This window comes from Ictalurus furcatus, chromosome 15 (genome assembly GCF_023375685.1).
Source record: "Ictalurus furcatus strain D&B chromosome 15, Billie_1.0, whole genome shotgun sequence".
Classification (NCBI taxonomy): domain Eukaryota; kingdom Metazoa; phylum Chordata; class Actinopteri; order Siluriformes; family Ictaluridae; genus Ictalurus; species Ictalurus furcatus.
Window position 1 is genome coordinate 14,944,162 of NC_071269.1, and position 22,360 is coordinate 14,966,521.

The following is a 22,360-nucleotide window of genomic DNA, read 5'->3' on the forward strand; positions in this document are numbered from 1 at the left end:
CTGAATATTCTGTTTGTGTAACTGGTGTCTCGCATCTAACAGTCTGTCACAACTTGAGGGTTCACAGCGAACTCGGCGGGAGGATATGTAAGTGAATGTAACGTTCATTGTCAAAAACTGGACCTGACGTTAGCCTAGCCTACTTCGTGGGTATGCAAATACTAAAAGTTAATTGACGTTCTTAAGAACAAACCAAGCCATGGTATGATGCATTCTATACTAAGCTAAGGTTACCTACTCTTTAGGTATCTAGTTACTTACTGTCTGAAAAAAAAGCTTGTATGTTCTACTGCACTTTTCTACGTTTGGCTGCTGTCTCCATTTCTTACAGACTGAGTTGCTAAAATACATCAACGAACTTCCGTTGAGTATGGGCGCAACCAAGTGTACAATTGGAGGGGGGGGGGGGCACACACCTATTTTCCTTAACAAACGGAAATATATTAAAAAGGAATAGACATAAATAAATAGAATAGATGAAGAAAAGACAGATCCGTTGGCAGGGTTCATTAAAGGGGGGCATATAGAAAATATTTTGTACTGTATATTGGGGGGTCAGATTGGTATTTCCTCAACATTGGGGGGGACACGACCCCCCCCAAAGAATGCGTAGTTAGGCCCATGTTGGCGTTACGCCCAACACGTTGCGCCCATCTTACTCTCAAACCTGTGTGGAAAGTTCTTCAGTGCAGAGAATTACAACTCTTTAGGCCTTAACCCCTGTGAGGGAACTTATTCATTTTTACTTTGTAATAGTTTTGTTCTTGTTCTGTTTCATTCTCATCAGAGGATAACTCCTAAGAAGGCCATGTCATGTCACTTAGATCAGTACAGCATGTTTATCTGCTATACAGAGACACAAACATGTTCTTCTGTTCAAGGTTCGTCTGCACATCTTCTAAGACCCTGAAACAAAGCCTGTTTGAACTGCCTCAAACTGCTTCTTATCAGTACACAGAAGTGTGTCATGCTCTGCGTTTCATATATATATATATATATATATATATATATATATATATATATATATATATATATATATATATATATATATATAGATAGATAGATAGATAGAGAGAGAGAGTAGTGGTTCAGCACAAGCGCTTCAGTGCGCTCTCATTATTCTATCCTGTATTAACCATCTTTCTGTTATAAACCTTTTTTTACCTTCAGAGGACGAGTCTGCGAGTGTTGTCTAATGCACGAGTCGTTTCAGCTTTTCTGGACCCTAAAGTCTGTGTTGACACGCAGGCGGTTTTCCCTTTCTTGTGCAGTGAAACACTGATGCAGCCTTAACAACTGACTGGTAGGAGTCATCAAGAATTTAGAATTAGAATTTTATGATGTCATAGTGTGTTGCTGTCATAGTGTATTGCTGTCTGTATGGAAGGGAGTCAATGATATAAGAAATGCGTGTATTACATTGAGAGAAGTATTACATGGAGTGATTTTTTATAAGTTGTCCCAGGAACTTCACCTCTGCGATGGCAGAGATATTGGTGTTTCTTAGATCACAGCTTCAAAACTAAGATATATACCGACGGGTATATAACATCGGTATATAACGATAAAAATATTTGCTAACGGAAAGAGTCCGGTTCGAGCAATAAATAAGTAAAGAGTGTACTTATTAAGAAGCGCAATAGGCACAGTATTTTTGCGGCAGGTTATCAAGTGGCATGCCCCACTGACTCATTCCATCATATCAGCTGTACATGATACATTTGGCAAATTTAACACGCAAGTAAATTTTACTGAGATTAAAACAATAATAATTTTAAAAAATTATTTAAAAATTATTTTTTTGCAATTTCTATGACACCCCATTTACAATGGCTCATTTAATGGGTCTTGATTATCAATCTTATATATATAAAATATTCAAGTGTTAATGCACTCAAGATACATTTGAAACATATTTAAAAAGTTCGCTCAACCCGCTGCAGGAGGTAGCGAGTATAAATGCATCAGTCTCTCATGACACACCTGCTCTGTGGATGACCATGTTGGCACTTTTAAAACCTTTGCATATAGCTTACTCATAAAATTTCAAACGGCGCACACCAGAACTTGGTGTTTGAGTGTAATGAGCCGATTTGAAGGTTAACATGCATCACAGCTCAGTCTGGCCACGGGAAGATGCAGTTGACTAATGTACGTGGTTAAAATGTTATCAGGATTCAATCCAGAGATACAGTAAGCATGAAATGGCCTGAAGTAAACGGAGAATTACTGCATATTTTCCATCAAGAATTCCCCGTGCTTGGCAGATGACACCACGATATGTGTAGCGCATTTAATCTTTTATTTTACATGAAAACTTTACACTTTGTATTTTTCCATTCTTACTGTATATATTTATATTCCCCATACATCAGGGGAGCAAAGTAGACATATATAGTTGCAAGGGAAGGAATGCTTTCAGAAAATATTTAAATGCACTTCAAAGAATTAAATACATCCGCATAAAAACGAATCCCAAGCTTCATATGCTCTGTTATTACAGAGGCTCCATACTGTTATACTCAAGTATAAACAATTCTGCATTATACAGTATGTGTAACCTTTTATTTATTTATTTTTAATTATCCGTGGGTTTGCTTGGTGTTGGTATGGCAACACTGCATGATAATGAAGCAAGCTGACTTGTTCACACTCCTCATTGGGATAAAGCTCAGCTGATGATGGGAGTGGAAAGACTTTGAATCCGTCGACTAAGCAGGGACTTTCCACAAAGTAGGAAAAACACAAAGATAACCTACACCGTTCCTTAATTGCAGGCCAAATGGAACGGGACATGTTTGAAATATTTTCCCAGCCAAACGATTTGTTTGCACTTTACGCAGGGAAGTGTAGTGTGTGTGTGTGTGTTACTGCATGAATGGAATGTCTTAGACAGAATACTTGATGAAATCAAAAAGAAATGAGAGCAGCTTGACTTTTCCTGGCCAACAATTAGGTCAATTCCATTTACCGTTAAACCCTAATATTGTTGTTAATAATAATAATAATAATAATAATAATATTATTATTATGAACACACATCAGATAAAGGGTAAACATCTCACATTCAGGATTTGTACTATGTGACACACACCTAAGCTTCAAAAATAATGTTTCACTTCTGTGGTATATGAATGCAAGATGATAAGATGCAAATCCCAGTAAGAGAGTGTATTTTGCACTGCTTGCCATTAAAGTTCCAATCAGAAAGGTATAGACAAGTTGAATTATTGAATATTTCGAGCAGTGCCCAACTCTTGTGACTGTTGCTGTAAATCCTGACTGAAGATTTAGTAAATCTCTTTCATCACAGGCATAACCTTGCTTTGAATTACACATGTGAATGGTGAAATATTCAAATGCTCTTTCAGCTCTGTGCGTTTGGACATCGCTGTTTGTTGACTTATTGAAAACACAAAAATAATTGATAACAAAAAGAGAAAAAAAAACCCCAGCACAAACAGGATAGACAACCATATGGTTAATAAATTAATTATTGTTGCCATATTGCCCCCTCTGCTCCGGAATAAATGATATGGTTTTACTGAACTGCAATGTTGCACAGTCAGTGTAAAGGAAAAGCTCTGCTGGCTCACAGTGCTGTTCTCTCTTGATGGGGAGTTGAGCGGTGAAAAGGTCATGAGATCCAGACATGGAGGGTGGCTCTAGACACACAGAGCCCAGAGCGAGCGGTCTCGGCATCGGCTCCGAGCGGATCCTGCACGGTTCTTCACACCAGAGGATGGGTACGCAACACTTAAGCTTTCCTGCCTCCTCCTCTTTTTGTAGTCTTTTTTTAATACACGCAAGCCATGCAGAGGCCTATGAGGTTGGGGCTCGCACGTGCACCATCTCAGGGGCGGCGATGTGGAAGACTGAACCGATGCGGAGGAAGAAGCGACGCAAGACGGCACGCAGCTCAGGGATGAGGTCAAACTGCATCATCTCGCATAGGTGGGGGTAATAATAGGAGGCATGTGGCTTGAACTGGAGAGTGATAAAAGGATGTGTTCATTAAGACAGGGATACAGGGAAGGCTTAACTAGTACACCAAACACCTACTACAACAGTTATTGCATAGACAAAAAAACAGATTCAAGTGTAAAAGGAAAAAAAAAAAATCAAAAATCTTAGAAGGACATTAATTAAAGATCAAAAGTGACCAACTATATTCTTTATTACTCTTAAATTGAGAGATTGTCCTATTACATGGTGTTTCCAGAAAGGTGGATCACCTCAAACGTTATCTCCAGTGCTCTTATAAATGGTAAAGGCCATCTGGATTAAAAAAAAACAAAACAAAAAAAAAAAAAACAGGGAAAGCTCCTGGGGCTGTCAGTATTCTATCAGTGTAAATCTGGGATCTTCCTTTACATACAGAGGTCATCACACCAACAGTTTGACTTATCAGTTAGGAGTTTCCTGCAAGCGAGGTTTACCATACAACCCCTGAAGGATAAGGGGAATATTCAAATCGACGTCATTGTGCAGGAAATAACACCATCAGCAAAACCATTACACTCTCCTACGCAGCAGTGTGAAAGAAAACCATTCAGTCTCTCTGACTAGAAGTCACAGAAAATTTGAATATGCAACATGAGCGACCTGCAGGAACATCTGAAACTGACTAATGACAGGAAAACCTGTGACAGATTGTTTGAGTGGGTGTTTATCTTCAGCTTAGAGACTGTGTGTGTGTGTCTGTATATAAGGGGAATTACCTTGTCATCAGGCAGTCTGAGTGTTCTGGTGAGTAGGAGCAGCAGTAAGCTGGTCCAGGCCTCTCGGTGGCTCTCTGAGGTTAGGCTGATAAAGTAGGCCAAGGCATCGCTACACACACTGTGGAAGGAGAAAAAGAACGACATTTACTCAATCTGAACGAAAATACAAACTCAAACTCCTGCTAAGCTCCTGCCATTAAGATTAAAAATGGATGCCAGAGATATGGGAGGCTGTCACTAAACAATCTTTTTTACCATTTACATAGAGGTTTTCACCACACCAGCCTTACGTTGGTGAAATTAAAGCACACTAATGAAAAGTAAGACACCTCATGTATGTTTTTCCAATGTGCACTCACTGACCACGTTATTAGGAACACCTGTACGTTCATGCAGTTATCCAATCAGCCAATCATGTGACAGGAAGCACAACGCATAAAATCATGCAGATACAGGACAAGAGCTTCAGTTAATGTTTACAGCATATATCAGAATGGGAAAAAAATGTGATCCCGATGACTGACTGTGGTATGGCTGACGGGGAGATAACCACTCTTTACAACCGCTGTGAGCAGAAAAGCATCTCAGAACGAACAGCACAATGAAGTGGATGGGCTACAACAGCAAAAGACCACAGCAGGCTCCACTCCTGCCAGCCAAGAACAGGAATCTGAGGCTACATTGGGCACCGACAACAGACTTCAATTGTTATACAGGTGTTTCTAATGAAGTGGTTAGTTAGCGTAAATGACCTCTTTAGAATCTGTGAGGAAATGGTTAACCATCTAGCCTTCAGAGGTTTGATTTTTGAAACCGTCTACCAAAATTTGTCTGAACGGCCAACACTAAGGCACACTAACTAGTCTCGAAATCTCTTCCTTTACCAATTAGTTAAATTACAACATATTTTACTGTGCGACTTTCAAATTACAAGACTACAATTAAACATGACTGTTACAAAACAGCAATTTTTTACCGGTGTGTATGATTACGTGTTGTTAAAAGCTGAAAAACAAAGTGCAGGCTACAGAGGGTTTCCATGTTATTACGTCCAGATGTTTCAATTGCTACTTGTCTCTCAGTGACAGATTAGTGAGCTGTTATAATGAAAGCACATGGCTGTACTTCGCTAGAGTAAATCATCTGTGGGACCCCCAGAGTCCAAACTCACAGTAGCAGTCGAGTCTGGATGTCGGGCCACGCGCCCTGCAGCCGCCTGTCCGAGTACATTCGGAACAGTATCCTCAGGCTGCAGGCCAAGCTGCTGGTCTCCTGCTTCAGCAGGTTGGGTTTGGACTTGCCCTTGAACCCTGCAGAAACACAAAGGCAGGCAAAACTTCATTACCATCCAAACTGCAGGTAATTTGTTTGAACAGAATTGGCAATTACATAATAGCTGATCACAAAGAACACCAGGAACATACATACTAATAGCTGATGACGACATTCTTCACAGCTTGATGTGAGATCACTTACAATAATAGTCAATTTAAGTGGTATGGCAAAACACGAAGTGTATATACCGGTGTAAAAAAAAAAAAATCTTATGTCAATGCAAGTTTAATGAGAGCAACTGCATATATTGAATTGTGCTTACTTGAATACTCAGTAGCGAGCTCAAATTACATATAATTTGATAAACTATTGAGGAAATTCTAATTAAGTGAGCAGACACCATTGTAGCTAGATCATATCATTGAGTGTACAAGAAGGTATAAGTATATTGTAGACTCGGATGGTAGGGTTTTTTTTTTTCAATTCTAAGGAAAATTCATTATATTAAAATTAACCAGCTCTCTCCAGAATAAATAAATAAATAAATAAATAAATAAATAAATCTCAGTGTTGTGTCTTATAGTCCTATACGTATACATGATATATGGAGAAGACCAACCTGCCCTCCAGAGCGCTGTCCTCTGCTCATTGTTGGAATTGAAGTCTTTAGCAAAGCCGTGCGACTCGAGTAGGCAGTCGAGCAGTTTGAAAAGGTGCTGAGGAGAGAGATGCCTATACATGCCCTGCTCGGACTCGACCTGTAGCTGGCATTCTTCGCTCTCCTCCAGACCATCTCTCTGAATGGGGAGGACACATGAACACCAGAAAAAGACGTTATCATGACATTATAACCTCAGCTCAAAATGCAAACTACATTTTGTAAGCATGCAAAAGTTAACCCATAAAAAAACAATTATTTTTAGAAATGAAAAATGAGGCACGCAGACAGACATACCAGAGCGGCAGCCATGTTCTCAGCGTCCTCCTTCTTGCTGGTGGCTGGGTAGAAGACAATGTTGTCTATGGTCTGAATGAGCTCCAGCTGCACCACACACTTTATGAGGAGCCCTGCAAACAGCCTCTGGTCCGACACTCCTGGGACACATAGCACACGGGTCTTAGAACAGAACAGTTTCACATCATCTAAAGTAATGCTGTAGAATATTTCACTGATTATAAATATTATTATATTAATCCTTAATAGATTTCTTAGCCTCCTTTATTTCGGAACATTCATTTCTGCAGTACTTCTATGGCTTTGTGTTCCTGTGTGTTACTGTGTGGGATTTTCTATGGGGTTCAAGTTAGGTGACTGTGATGGGCCTGTAGAATCTTCCAGGACTTTGCAGGACTCTGCAACTAAGCATTGGTGGAATCTGAGGTATGCTTGGGATCATTGTCCTGTTGGAAGGTCCAATGACTCCCAAGCTTCAGCTTCCTCCCAGACAGCATGACATTTTCTGCTAGGATTTCCTGATACTATAATGAATCCATCTTGCCTTCCACACGCTGCAGTTTTCCAGTGCCAGGGGATGCAAAGCAACCCCAGAGCATCATCGAAGCACCACCATGCTTGACTGTGGACAGAGTGTTCTTTCTTCATTCTTCTTCCTCCAGACATACCGCTGATCCATCGTGCCAAAAAGGTCCAGCTTTGTTTCATCGCTCCACAGAACAGAATTCCAAGACTACTGTGGCTTATTTATATCATTTTTAGCCGACTTTTCTTGTGCTTGTGGGTCAGTAGTGGTGTATTTCTTGGAGTTCTGCATGGAAACCTTCTGCGTTTAATACGCCTCTTACTCTGCTCACTGAAACCTCAGTGCCTGTTGCCACCAAGTCTTGCTGCAGGTCTTTTGCAGTCACTCGAGGGTTTTTCACACCCTGCCTTCTCAGAAATCTGGTTGCAGCCACTGATAACTTCCTTTTTCTGCCCCGTCCAGGTATTTAATGCATTTACTGCCCCTAGCCAGTTCAGGTATTTCATGTGTTCATGAAATACCTGAATCAAGGGCTTCATATTTCATGAAGCCCTTGATTAGTTGAATCAGGTGTGCTTGAGACAACACCTGTTTTGCATATTTGTGCTGTTGTGAGGGTTTCTATTCAGGGGGTTGAATAATTCTGAAATTGGAGTCATTATAGTAATTATAAGTTGCATTTTCAGTTGAATTTGAGGAAGCCACTTGAAGCATTCGTTGTGTTGAACCATTTCAATTGCTTTTGTTTGATTTGTTTGTTGCAAACAGCTGAAAGTTTGTAAATTCTGACAATAAACCTGATTTGCAATGGGGGTTGAATAATTTTTATTGCAAATGTACAACTACTTTAATATACTAATACGGTTAAAATGTCATAAGGTGAATATATATATATTATATTATATATATATATATATATATATATATTTTTTTTTTCCCCCACTTGTAAAACTGTAGAAATACGGAGGATAAAAAAAAAAAAAAATTCTGCCCTTCCTCTAAGTATTATGTTCTCCAAATTACTGTTTGATCACATCAAAGATTCATCTAAGCTGGGGAAAAATTCTGCCAACAAGCGGCACTGATAACGTTTATGGGTCATAGTACTTTTTTTCCAGAGTATAATTAATGCGCGGTGGAGGCCTGAGTATGACAACAATGACTAAAATAGAATTCATGAACTTGAGATCATAGACTGAGGTCCACAGTGACTCACAGCTAATATGTGGTTAATCAAATTTGGAAAGGGGGAAAAAAAAAAGCAAATGCTTCTATGACATCAGAAAGAACAGGAAGCAGGTGTAGGTGAGATGATGAAGAATGGGCTGCATACTTGCATGGGGCTTCCCCCTCCAGGCCTCGTCACTGGCAGTGGACATCTGACTCTGTCCTCTCTCTGACAGCGTCCTCTCAAAGCTGCTCTGAGACTGAGAGTCCATTTCCACATCCTAAAAAAAATAAACAGTTTGCATTGGATTCTTCATCAGAAATATTGTTTGCTCAACATGACCTCTAACCAGGGTGTATTAGTGGTAGAAGGCATAAGATTTTTACTGGCATATGAACATCAGAGTGCCATTTGCTTGGTGATTATCTCAGAGTATCGTTTTCATGGTGTGTGTGTGTTATATTTGCTTATGTTCGTCATCTCACCATGTGTTTCCCATCTCCCACCTCTTCTTCCTGCCCAGCTGGTCTCCATGTCAGCAAGCTTTTAAGAGGACAATCATTACATCAGGTCACGTGTATTTAATTAAGAGCATTTCATACGGTCAATCACAGTTGCCTTGCAAACAGGCTTCATGATCCCGTTGTTAGCATAAGACAACTCAAGGTGTTTAGAAAAAAAAGCAAATATATTTAATTAATGCAGGTGTGGACAAATCACAAATTCATTAGCTAGCACAATGGGCAAGCGCCAATGTACTGTTTTAGTTGCCCAGACTACACCAAAAAGTGGTAATGTAATAACATATGGCAAGCTGTTGTTTGTTTGTATTAGAGTTTATTGCCATACCAGCTTAATTTCATGGCAATACAGGTATTAACTAAACTTTCAATAAAATTCAACTTAAAAATTGAGACATTTCTGTACATGACAACTCGATAAAATATTCTTTATGTTTACTTGTGATAAATTTAGGTTACAGTGTTTATCACTAAGCTAAGAAGCACTGAAAGCAGACAGTAGTGTGTGGAAGTGTCATACGCATGAGGGCTGGTGGACTGGAAGATCTCCAGCATGCAGGTGCAGGTGATATCCCAAACTTCCCCACTGAACTTCTCTCCGTTCTGGATTACCAAGTTTTCCAAACAGTTGGTGCCCGACCGTGCTAGCTGCTCGTTATCTAAGGACACAGAGTAAAGTTTATGGAAAAGCTGAACAAAATACAGGAACTTTTAGCACCAGAAAACCGGAACTGTTTTTACTTCTCGGGCTACAAGTTCAGCAGCGATGGTTTCAGTTTTATGTTTGGCACCTTTGTGTCATCAAAAGCAACACTGTAGTGTTTCTTAACGTGAACCAACGCAAAACCAATTTATGGAGGGACAACTTCAGAGAAGTTTTTACTGCACTGATAACATGACATACATTTTCACCAGTAATTTGAGTTATTCAATTTGAATTTGAGTTGAGCAGTTTGTGAACGAAAACAGACAGTCAGACAAAACAACCTTAATATAAATACTTTTATACACTGTTTATTTAAATACACTATTTTGGACTGCTGATGTAGTAGCTTTTAGTGTGAGTTTTCGAACTGTCTCGCAAAATGATGGAAAATGAACTAGAACTACAAAGTTGTGTTGTTTCTTGTTAGGGCCAAGAAGTTTATGCTTTTTGAAACACAGTGTAAAAACAACATAAGGGTAAGACTCTGACCTTTCCCCTGTATTACATGAGTCAGTACTGGTCAACACTGGTGCAATGACCACCACTAAGCACTAATGAGCAATGTACTGTGGGTCTCATACCATGTGATGCATGACTTTGTGGAGCAAAGTTTGTAGAGTGTGTTTGGTTGAGTAACTGAAAGCTCTACCTTGTCTGACGCACCACTGCAGCTGAGCAAAAACATCGACCAGCAACACTTCACTGAGCGGCTCGTAGAATTGTGTGAAAACGTCACAAATAGCGTACAGTGCATGGTTGCACGTAGTGGTCATCCATTCGGTTTTCTGCAGAAGAGAAAACCACAGCAGAAATGGTCTGACACTTCCTGGTTATTTGCTCTCAGAAGTATTTAAGAATTTAGCAGGTCACTAACATCGCAGCAAAAAAAAAAAAAATAATAATACACTCAGGCTTTCTTGCAATGTAATCGCTGCACAGCACATCTGTGCTGTAGGAGAAAAAAAACCCTGCTGCTAATCTTAAAACAAAGGCTGAAACAGGTGCAGGCGAAGGTTACGCGTCTGTAATGTTGATATTTTCCAATTTAGACTCCAATTTAAAACTGGAGTTAAAACTGGACTAAAATTGTCTGACGTTAACATAGCCGATTCCAAACAAACGTTTCGTTAAAATGGTGGAAAACTCAACTCCCTTTCAACATCCGGTTACTTATACACATCCAGCATGATCTAAATCTCTTGAAGTGTAGTTCACTAAAATGAGACTTAGCGTGTGCTTGCAAACAGTGCAGTAGCAAATTTAAAAATAAATAATAATAATAAAAAATATGTATGTGCATGACCACAAACACCCCTTTTCTACATCTGTAATCTCTTCTACATGTCTAAAAGGATCAATTATACATATGTTGAGCAAATAGCTTTGGCTTAATAATAATTTTTTTTTAAGCACTCTTCAAAAATAAAAATAAAAAACAAACACAAAAAAAGTATTGTTCAAAACTATTTTTTGGCATAAACATTAATTGAGGCCCCAACATTTTGGACCTCAATAGACAGCCATAATAAGTGAGTGTTTTGGTAATCAAATATGCCCCACAGATGCAATAGATAGAAATGTGGTTCTAAAACTCCTTTAAATACCACTAGCCAATGGCAAATTTCTCCCTTGCTTCACCTCAGTCTGCTGCTCTGGAAGTTTCATGTTGTCAAAGATTCGGAAGACGATGCGGAAGAGGTCGTGCCACCAGTGCTTCTCAAAAGTGTGTCCGTAACTCTTCATAATCTCAAACATCACTGTCAGGCCTCTAAAGACACGCATATACAAACGCAAACAATGTAAACAGCCTGAAACATCAGTAAGAGTGTGACTGAAGGGATTTTGATACTGGGTCAGCCCCCACCTGGTCCTGATGTCCAGCTTGCAGCGGTTGATGATACAAGAAAGCTCGAAAAGGATGGGGAACCAGCCGCGCACCCACACCCGATCACCAGGAGCAACGTTCATGTCATCGCTGGTGTACTCTCTTAGTACCTGTGCAGGATGACAGCGAGAAAGAGCAGAAGGAAGTGATCTGGTCTTTAAGAGATCCCTCGCAAACTATGGTAAAGTGCGAGTGCTCACCTGCGGTCTGTCAGACACGTATTTGGCACAGTGGCGAATGAGTCGGATGGCTTCCATGCTAGTGTCAGGGAACGCAGCATTGCACACAAACTCAGAAAGACACTTCACCGCATCCTGGAATGAGTCAATAGCTGCTGCAAAGTGCTGCTGAAACGTTTTCACTAAGGAGAAAATGAGTGGAAAGACAATAAGAACGTTTAAACCACTTTGACTAAATACTAGTTCAACGAGTAGATTGGCGTTGCTCCGCTCTCTCAGATGGGGAGTTGCTGACACTCACTGACGATGTGTCCTGTGGTTTGGAAAGCAAGTTCAACTATGGTCTCATCGTGGTCTGATGCTGCCTGGTGGAACACAGAGAAGATGTTCTTCCAGCCTGAGCGGATGTTAGCTGCCTGCGAGTTCACCATTTGAGCCACACAGCGGATCACCATGTCCCGGATTGTCGGTGACCTTCATGGAAAAAAAAAGAAGGGAGAAATGTAAGTAAAACCAGTGCTGGCCAAATTATTACTGCTTCCACAGCGTGCCATTTCTCTAACCTGTTCTTCTTCATAATGTGCTCAAACGGCCTAAGGAAGTCTTTCTGGAAACGGAAGTTGGCCAACTCTCCTTTCTCCAAAAACTTCATGGAAAGCTGTCTCAGCGAGTCCACAGCAAAAATGGCCACGTCCTCGTTAGGGTTGCAGCCCACCTGTAAGAACAGCACAAGCATGTAGACGCATCAGAAATGAGCGACGGTAGATTCTGCACATCAGAAATCAAAGAGGAGAATGAGAAATCCACTCGAAGCAAAGCCATAGCTGACCTTGTTGAAGTGGTCTCCTATGACCTGCCAAATGCGGGACCACTGCAGTCGGATGCGGTTCATGTTGTAGTAGGAGATCTCCACAATCTTCTGCAGGCTGAACATGCGCGGCTGGTGAGCAGAGGCCAGTTCATCCATTGACACTGCACACAGCCAGCGCACAAAGTCCACTGGGAGAGAAAAAGTTTACTATTAATATCAACTGTGATTTTAACATGGACATGCATTTTAGGGTGTTTTTTCTTTTAATGATATTATAGTTAAGTCAATTAAAGTACATAACTAAATATAGAGTGTTAAGGGTTAGAGGTTAAGATCTCATATAAAAGCTACACATGCTTGAATGAACTCAAACCTAATATCTATGCACCAAGAATAAAAATACAGGAACTACAGATGCAGGAAGCGTGCCAAAAATGGTGACAATTCAGACAACCGCATACATATGCCCATACCGATTGCATTTCCATCAAGCCTGGTGGATCCAGTGAATATTCTGGAGGACAAAATGGGAAAATGAGTTAAACACAAAAAGCAACAAAACTAAATATACAGCTTTTTAGCAGTCTCACCTGTCCACAGCTACCACTACACTCTGAGAGCTGGTTTCCCCCACTGACTCCTGAATGTGAGCCATTTGACGTCTATCTGGACCCCCAACTAGTGTGCCTGTGATAAGTCAAGAATACAGTCACAAACAATATGTTGAATAAACTATAAATGATTACAATTCACTCTATCAAGCCTTTCTATAAAAGTTCACAACATCGTGCCATTCAGAAGTTTGGCCTGTCCCCAACAGTGCGTTTATTTAAACAGCATTTAGTCTGTTTGAATCGAACCCTGGTGTGTTTTCCTCTTTGGTGTGGTTATTTAGGCAGGGGAGAACACAGCAATCACATTTTGGTATACACCAAAACTACCAGTCTGAGACTGTCTGAGTGAGGTGGTTTTGGTCTGGTTTGATTGCAGTAAGAAAGTGATTCAACTCCCATTCTGATTTAAATCGCACACGCGGTGTATTTTGGGTTGCAGGTCGCATTTTTCTGTAGATGCAAACCACGAGAAGCAAAATGAGTTAAAAGACAGGCCTGAAGTGCTGTGGAAATTTGGCCTGACAAACAAAAAAGAGAAAATAAATGGGTGCATATACAAAAATGTTTTAAACTAGTTATCTACATAATTAGCTAGCAATTTATTTTAAGAGCCATCTCTTTTCTCCACGCCCAGATGAATTTTGTGATTTCTACATACATCTTTTTCCAACACCAAAATGCTGACAATCGAATGAGCATTTCATAAGTACAATTTCAGCGCTACAACACCCCTCGACCACATGTCTTTTGAATTTTTGGTTTGTTTAGTTATATGAGGTGTGACACTAAACCAAACCAAACTGCAAACAAAGCCACAGTGTACATTTGGACTCGGCAAAGGGACTAATAAGTGTGAAAGCACCCTGAGAACGGTAAACATGTTTACAGAGTAGCTTACCTAAGCCTAGAGGCATGAACTCCTCTCCGCCAGTGGGAAAGCCCTTAATGCCACCTCCCTGGTCTCGAACTACACCGGAGATATAACGTGTCTTTACTCCTGTGCCAATCAGCTGAGCTAATTCCAACTGACTGATACACCGCAGAATCTACATAAGTGAGCAGAAAATATCAGATCAGGTGTGAAATGAGGGCTTAATGCCTAATCAGTTGGACTGCTGAGCTGTAGTGCAATGACAACCTCATGCCAGGAGTTGCCCAAGTAGTTGCCGTCAGTGTGTGCCACAGTGATGAGGGTCTTAATGGTGTCAATGTTCTTCTGCTTCATCTCCGTAATGCTGGAACTAGCTGTGAGCAGTGTAAACCTGGCCAAGGCCTGAATATATGCATCACGCTCCAGCTACACACAAACACAAAATACATAAGAGTGAAAAATCTAGTAGAAACAATGAGATCTAAATAATCACTGCACTGATTAGTGTGTTGAACTCACCTGCATGCTGAAAATACAGGCAATCCTGATCGCACAGCGGATTCCCTCCAGACACAGAGACGCCACCTCCTGGTCATCACAGTCCTGCAGGCCCACGCTGAATGCTGCTAACAGGGGCGTCCATGCCAACTGTAACATCCAAACATGATTTGTTTCTCACTATCCCTAGACTGAAAGACATGTTTCCCCCCCCTGCAAACCCTTCACTGTTAAAGGACTGCAGTTCATTTATGCTAAAATATAACCTGTAGTGCAGCACTAATCCTACACTGTCGGTCAAACGTTCTGGATATGAAGATTATAAAGTCTCTGCCTTCTTGGTTAAAGAAGCAATATGTTTCGTAAATAGTCTTTAAAAATTATAAACTGAAATGTGTAATATTACATACATACGTACATACATACACACACAACAATTGTGTGTATATATATATATATATATATATATATATATATATATATATATATATATATCTAACCAATTCTAAACCAATAATATCGGATGGAATGATTGAATTCGGTCAAAAATTACACACACACATTTTATATATTATATATATTATATATATATATATATATATATATATATATATATATATATATATATATATATATATATATATAAAATATATAAAATGTGTGTGTGTAATTTTTGACCGAATTCAATCATTCCATCCGATATTATTGGTTTAGAATTGGTTTAATCCTTTAAAAAAAATCTGTCACAATTTTTATAACCATCTGGCCCCAGTTGTAATAATCATATCTAGCAGTACTACACAACAGAAATCTAAAATTCGTCTAGAACCCGCGATTCACTTTGTGATAATACACAGAGCTAGACGCATGTCTCACAGGCTAGCCACCCCAGACACTGTATGGTACAAAAAAAGGGGGGGAGGGAAGAGGGAAAGGTCTGGTACCTTAAACATTGGGCGGACATGCTCCAGGTGGGTGGCGCTGAAGAAAGGAGCCTGAGCGTGGCTCACAGCTTCCATCAGGGCTTTAGCTGTCTTAGCCATCTGCTCCATTTCCACATTATACAGCAGCCGTCTCTGTTTCTCACTAGCTACACCTGCCAGCGAAGCAGAGCCTTATATGATTAGTGTCCTGCTCAGAAAATGCACTTTATTGAAGGTCATCATCAAATGAAATGAATACAAATAATAGTTCAACAACGTATGCTTATTAAGTATATATAAAAAGATGAAATAAATTCACTGGGTGAAAGAAAATTTAAATTCCTCACACTGAAAAAAAAAGCACTTACTCTGCTTGTTGGACTTTGGCGTGATGGAGTACTCTTTACTCTCCTTCATGGCGATCTTCTTTCCTGCTATTTCGTCATAAATGGAGGAGAGATACTCCTCAGGCAGATCTTTACTGTCGTTAATGCCACGGTTCATCTTAATGTACTGTTCTTTTGTCATTTTGCTCTTCACCTGACGTGAAACAAAAACCACTCGTTAAGCAAACAATAGGAATATTTAGAAACTGTGCACAGAAATATAACACCATTCAATGAAATAAAAAAATTAAAAAACAGGTTTATGAGACAAAGATAAGATGAAACGGATCTAGAACTAAATCCCAGGGTCTGGCATCTTTAAGAGGGCTCTAAACTCACCTGCGGGCTGTGCAGATCAGTGGTTAACATGATGATGGAGTATGCCAGGACATAGGCCGTGTCAGCACTAGCGAACAGAGTCTGCCTGGAAACAAACAGCTGAAGGTCAGTGCAAAGAGAACAACCTTCACTAACAAGTGGACCAAATCAGGAAAAATCCGGATAGATATGGAGGCAGAAAACTGTGTCAATAAAGCAATCTATTAAAAATCTATTAAAACCCCCAAACAAACAATAAATAATACCATGTTATTACATTACAACAGTCCTGTTGTTATTATTTGTTTCTTTTGTATCTTCCTGACTATACAAGTCTGCACAGTAGCTTTCCTAGTTAAACTTAGACTTAGTGTATTCATGGTGGACTCTGTTAGACCCTCACCCCTGATTGCACTCCAGATAGCGTGCGGCGAACTTCTCCATGAGCCGATCAATTTTCTGCGCCTCCCCGGGCAACCTGAAGCCTTCGAGGAATGTGCGCAATGCAGACACAAAGTCCTTGCCACAGAAGTCCAGTTGGTCGACATAGCAGTACATCACCTCCTTATTGAACTTGGCGTTCTCACCGAGGAACTCTCCAACCTGAGTCTTAACAAAGGAGGCAAAAGACGAGCTGAGAACGTTATAGATTTACATTTACGGCATTTGGCAGATGCCCTAATCCGAAGTGACTTACAATTATATCATTTACACAACGGAGCAGCTGACGGTTAAGGGCCTTGCTCAAGGACCCAACAGCAGCAACTTGGTGGTGCTGGGATTTGATTGCATGACCTCTTGATCACAAATCCAACGTCTTAACCACTGAGCTACCACTTCCCGACTTAAGCAAACGGAAAATAAATACACCTACTGTATCGAGTCTCTCTTCCTGGTGCAGGAACTGAGCGATGTCCTCCGCAGAGGATCCCAACATTCCTTGCTCCTGCAGGTACTGCACACCCCTCTTTGGCTTTTTATTAAATCTAACCAGAACACGTGGTGGAAATAAAAGACATTACAGTTTGGCTTATAAAAAAAAAATAATTAAAAAAAAAAACGAAAGAAAAACAGAGACTTACAGCTCAATGCCGTGCTCGATAATCTCTTTCTGCTGTTTGATAACCTCATACTGTTCAGGATGGTCAGGCTGGGAGGCCTGAACACTGGAGGAAACGGCCGAGTCCTGAGAGCTGACACTGTCTCTGCGAGAGGACAAGTGTTCAGGGAGTTTAGTTTCTACTCCCTCTCCTTCAACCTGATGCTCCTGACCTGTACATACACCAGAGTCCATCAAAACTGTCAGTGGAGTCAAAAAATGAGACACACCACTGCAGACATTTAAAGCACAGAAGGTGATCTGAACCACCACACAGAACCAATAAGGCAAGAGGAAAATCCTTAAATATCCTGCAAAGGATGTCTTCTCACCTAGATTGGTCTGTAGGTTAGGGTTGATGTACAGGTCTTTGCTCCACTCCACCATGCATTTCAGAATAGACACCAAGCATTCTAAGCCTTTCTTACGTAAACTCAGCTCCTGCAAAAAAAAAAAAACAACAAATCAGATGTTTAATGACACTGTGGCTTTAAGGAATGTTCAAGTACTTGCTCCAACTAATCTCCAACATACATATCTGTATTGTACATGCCCATAAAACATCAATACAACATACATGTCTGCCTCGAGGAAAAACTATTCATATGAATGAATTGGGACATTTTCTGCTGTATATAGTTTTGAAAACAACTGGCTTTAATGAAATGATTCTCTGTGCCCATATCACAACCACAGGTGGAAAAAAAAGGAGAAATTTGCATTTAACAATATTATTTTCTGGTATTTATTACGATAACGATATCCGTGACGATATAAATATAGTACCATTCACCACTGTTTTTGGCTACAAGTGACAGCTGCATGCAGTATTGAGACCCTCAGAAACCCAAACACTGATCTAAAAGTAAAAGTGATTTTCTGTAACCAAACCAGTTCCAGATTGTAGAGGTAACTCCTCGGTTTAGCGATAACGAGGAGTTACCTCTACAATCTGCTCGGCTTCACGTCCGCCTTCCGCCGTACTTGTTTTCACTCTGCACACGGGCTGCGAATGGGTCGCACACGGTCGAACACAGAAATATGTCATCAACTAGACTTTATCGTTATTATCGCTGGAAGACTAATTCTTATCGTGAGGAGAATTTCTACTAGTATCGCAAACTATAAGATATCGCCCGTCCCTAGTAACAAGCTACTTCTTCCACCTAGTAACGGCATAGTATGACAAAACGGCACAATAAATAAAGTAGCCACACAATAAAAAAGTAGATTTAGTGTTGGCTAGTTTTTCTTAGTAGCTTGTAGTGCAGCAAGCTCCTTTATCAGAAGGGGAGTTCGTTTGTAGCTTAGCTATATTAAATCATAAGTAGCTCGTAGCTTGAGAAGTTAGAGTCGCAAATTAGCATCTTCACTCATTTGTTAAATGGGCCCCTTACCCAACATGATCTTTGCATAGCCAAGGTTAAAAAGTAAATAAGAACACGCCCATGTCATTTTGGAAAAACACATTTATTGTTTGTTAAAACAGATAATGCAGAGAAGTCTTTTCTTTTGGATGTTTGCCAGAATTCAGCCACAGTAACATCCAATGGGCTTTCCCCAGGTTGCCTCACACTTAAGTAGACTGACTCTCCGGAGGCAAGTTTTTTCATCGGATACAGTACATTCTAGTTCTAACTAAAATCTGAAAAGTTAGCTGTTTCTCAGAGTGCAGCAAAACCTAAAATAGTGGGACACAGACAAAGGGAATACCTGCAGTGGCGTCATCCCCAGCTCCTGTCCACTCCGACCCTGAGCAATTTTTGACAGATCGTTCACCAGCCGCTCGAAGATATTCGCTGCATTAAGGTCACAGTCATAGTTCACGTAGATATCCACTACGCACTGGGCATCTGAGAGAGAAGGGAAGAAGAGGAAAGACTGAACTCTTTCATAATTAGCCCTTTGCGCAAGACACGCTATAGCATCATTAATATGCGTTTCTAATGGAAACAGGTCATAGGCAAAGAAGAAGCATGAGTACCTGCACAAATGCGAGTCAGCGTCTGGATGACCATCCATTTGTGCTCGAAAGAGCTGGTAGATGTTTCCAGAATAGTCAGGAAAATCTCTTTGAAGAACACCTGACAAAAGCCAAAGAGAAGCGATAAAAGTTTTATCCGATTTTTAAGTTGTATCCGATTCTGGAGATACAATCAATTCATTGCGACTACCTTTATTCTCGTCTTACCTCAATCTGCATCTTAAGGTGCACTTTAAAGTGGGAGAGCAGGGTGAGGAAGATGGCTAGAGAGAGTTCAAACACTTCAGGCACAGAGGAAACGCCGTTCTTAGACAGTGCCACACACAAGTATTGCTTGATAGCGTTCACAAACATCTCGTGCGTGCGAAACACGGGGCCGGCCCCCTGAAGCACTGAAAGCAGCAACTGGAGCGAGACCACCTTCGAGCGTAGCTCATGAGACCTAAAACTCGGACAACAATGTCACCACTTAAAATATTATATTTATATACGTTCTAAGGCTCTAAAGTAGGCCAGATACGTTGCCGGACATTGCCGAACTTCCAGGGTCTAGCCACAAAAGCATGTTTATATTTCCCAACCTTAGAGATTTTATGCCATTTTGTAGATACTGCAGCCGTTACAAGGCAAGGTCGTTATCGAAAATGATTAACAGGTTCTTGGCACAGGTTTTGTATAGCTGTATGCCAACTGCTTTTATATGGAAATCAATGTTATATGTCAGATAGTGGAAGCATATATAGGTATAAAAAAGAGGACTAAGAACAGATCCTTGTGGAATACCACAGCACACTTTATGAGGCTTCAAAATACAAGTGCCCAGTGCAACATGGTATTCCGAAAATGTGAAATAGGATCAGAAAACAGTCTAACCCTTTGCCAGAGGCCAAATCACTGTAGCAATTAGCCAAATGGCATACTCTGATCAAATGTGCAAAAAGCAGTGATGAGATCCCAGACCTATTTGGATGCGTTAGCTGCGTCATTTATGCTTGCTGGAATGTAAACTAGCCTTTTAAATACTTCGGGCCCGAAACGCCCAGTGTAAAAATGCAAAACTGATTTGTCTCAGTGATTGTTAATGAGTCTAGAGAAGCAGGTTTTCTGGCTAAACAATCACCCACGTGCTGTGCTCAGAACATTTACAATTAACAGCATACTGAGCCATTTTAAATCGACACTTTCCGACTCCATCTCATGTTCTAACGAAGAGCTGAAATGCACCTCTAATCGCACCTCATAGAGCTTGAAATGCTATGTAGAATCTCACTTCAGGCGTGTGACATCTTGCCCATATTTTGTAATGTCTATCAGTCTGACATGCGTAACTGGAACTGCTAGTCACTAAACAATAATCTAAGACACAATATGAAATTTCATCATTGTTAGACAACTAGTTAAACTACTACAAACATGCCAGAATTTCAACACGTACAGTACAAAGTGCATTTATTTCTCTGCAGAACATTTTCTGGAAGGCCAGCTGTGGCTGTAAACTACTGGTCCAGTAAGCACCTATGGAGGAAAGAGTAAAAGGGTTTAATGTCTCACTTGGGGTCTGGAGGGCCATCAGCCAGTGGCTTCATGGAGAGTTTGCAAAGTGAACGGAAGACCAGGAAGGCATCTTTCTGAAGGATGTGTGAGAAGCGGGCAGCTGTCTGTGTGTTCTGCATCGCCTCGGTCTCCTGAACACAAAGCATAACCCCCCCATATACATTATTTCCTATAAACCCTTATAGGGATGTTTCAAATGAAAGGGTATTGTGGTGTATTTACAGTTTGTCTGCTGAATGCTTGATATCATACAGTAGGAGCAAAGCACCCCTTACATCAACTGTAAGCTCCACCTATAGATGATTCAGAAGCTACAAAACCTGTGACACCAGTAAGCATTGTTGCTTAGGTTGCTACTTGGCAGAGTTTCCAACACTATGCTGACTACATGATTGCATTGTAGTCCTCTGGATTTCTCATGCCCTGTTTTAGACTCCAGGTTTTTATCAAACTAATTTGCATCTACCACAGCAGATCTTTATTTATTACCACAGACAGTCATTTTTAACATTTCCCTTGACTGAAAACCAATTTACTCGAAGTGTATAATGAAAGTCAAACAGTTGCTGGGGCAGGCAATAAACATTTATGCAAAGTACACGTTCATAAATCTTTCAATCAAACAGATTTGTTCCAGTGATGGGAGTTCTTTTTCACAGGGAAGAATCTTTGAACAGGTTTTACTAATGTAGACACGAATACAGTGCTACAGTTTCTATTAAGGGTTTTAGTTCACATTATTTTGTCACGTATTCTAAAAAAAAAACAAAAAAACAAAACACTGCCCGAACTGCTGCCCTTACACCCTGATTAAAAGGAAGTTTCATGCAAACAGGTTTTCTGCTCTTTTTCCAGTACAGAGCGATGTGGCGTAATCCTTCTCTGTGGGCTGCAAATGTTGTAGAGAGCTTACATACTGTAGATTAAGCTGCAGATTATTTTTTTTTAATGCAGCAATATTGCAAAATTCCTTGCAACTGTTATCCCCATTAATACATTGAGCTCAGAAAACTTTCAAGGGCTGAGTAACAGCAAGGAGACTTGGGGAAAGACAAGATAACAAGTAGACAAAATGTCCCTTTGACTGGAAGCCATAATAGAACACAAGTATTACTACACAATAATAAACAAGCAAATGTCTGATGCTTAAGGGTCAAGCTAGGGATATAGCCAAGTAAACATAACCAAATTAAAGATGCCTGGATTTGTAACATACCAGAATATCTGAGGAAACAGAGGTTTGGTCATCCACAACACCATTCATTTGCTGAGTGTCTGTCCTGGCCATAGGGGGTGTCACTTTGGACTCAGAGTCAGAATGTTGGTCCAAACCTACTGAAGCAGAAACAGTAGAACTAATAAAAGA

At 40.3% G+C, this 22,360-nt stretch overlaps 2 protein-coding genes across 3 annotated transcripts in view; both read right to left on the bottom strand.

Annotated features, from left to right (window-relative positions):
- bcl2l1 (BCL2 like 1) overlaps nt 1-1,315 on the bottom strand; it is a 35,572-nt gene extending 34,257 nt beyond the window's left edge. The window contains exon 1 of the mRNA XM_053642818.1: nt 1,165-1,315. The gene's annotated coding sequence lies outside the window, so the exon portion shown is untranslated. The remainder of the gene's footprint in view (nt 1-1,164) is intronic.
- Nucleotides 1,316-1,927: 612 nt separating this feature from the next.
- The window catches only part of arfgef2 (ADP-ribosylation factor guanine nucleotide-exchange factor 2 (brefeldin A-inhibited)), a 36,215-nt gene continuing 15,782 nt past the window's right edge, over nt 1,928-22,360 (bottom strand). The window contains exons 8-39 of one of the 2 annotated variants that reach the window (XM_053643118.1): nt 22,211-22,329; nt 20,992-21,125; nt 19,648-19,882; nt 19,441-19,540; nt 19,170-19,309; nt 17,789-17,897; nt 17,440-17,629; nt 17,232-17,343; nt 16,761-16,966; nt 16,379-16,463; nt 16,022-16,193; nt 15,675-15,826; nt 14,752-14,880; nt 14,500-14,658; nt 14,260-14,407; nt 13,338-13,434; nt 13,221-13,261; nt 12,766-12,935; nt 12,500-12,651; nt 12,238-12,410; nt 11,958-12,118; nt 11,737-11,867; nt 11,511-11,640; nt 10,522-10,657; nt 9,687-9,825; nt 9,131-9,188; nt 8,811-8,925; nt 6,952-7,091; nt 6,616-6,793; nt 5,893-6,031; nt 4,722-4,839; nt 1,928-3,987 (exon numbers count right to left, since the gene is read on the bottom strand). In XM_053643118.1, coding sequence (XP_053499093.1) covers nt 3,823-3,987; nt 4,722-4,839; nt 5,893-6,031; nt 6,616-6,793; nt 6,952-7,091; nt 8,811-8,925; nt 9,131-9,188; nt 9,687-9,825; nt 10,522-10,657; nt 11,511-11,640; nt 11,737-11,867; nt 11,958-12,118; nt 12,238-12,410; nt 12,500-12,651; nt 12,766-12,935; nt 13,221-13,261; nt 13,338-13,434; nt 14,260-14,407; nt 14,500-14,658; nt 14,752-14,880; nt 15,675-15,826; nt 16,022-16,193; nt 16,379-16,463; nt 16,761-16,966; nt 17,232-17,343; nt 17,440-17,629; nt 17,789-17,897; nt 19,170-19,309; nt 19,441-19,540; nt 19,648-19,882; nt 20,992-21,125; nt 22,211-22,329 — 4,433 coding nt within the window. In that variant the 3' untranslated portion in view covers nt 1,928-3,822. The remainder of the gene's footprint in view (nt 3,988-4,721; nt 4,840-5,892; nt 6,032-6,615; nt 6,794-6,951; nt 7,092-8,810; nt 8,926-9,130; nt 9,189-9,686; nt 9,826-10,521; nt 10,658-11,510; nt 11,641-11,736; nt 11,868-11,957; nt 12,119-12,237; nt 12,411-12,499; nt 12,652-12,765; nt 12,936-13,220; nt 13,262-13,337; nt 13,435-14,259; nt 14,408-14,499; nt 14,659-14,751; nt 14,881-15,674; nt 15,827-16,021; nt 16,194-16,378; nt 16,464-16,760; nt 16,967-17,231; nt 17,344-17,439; nt 17,630-17,788; nt 17,898-19,169; nt 19,310-19,440; nt 19,541-19,647; nt 19,883-20,991; nt 21,126-22,210; nt 22,330-22,360) is intronic. The other variant, XM_053643119.1, reaches the window with a different exon arrangement.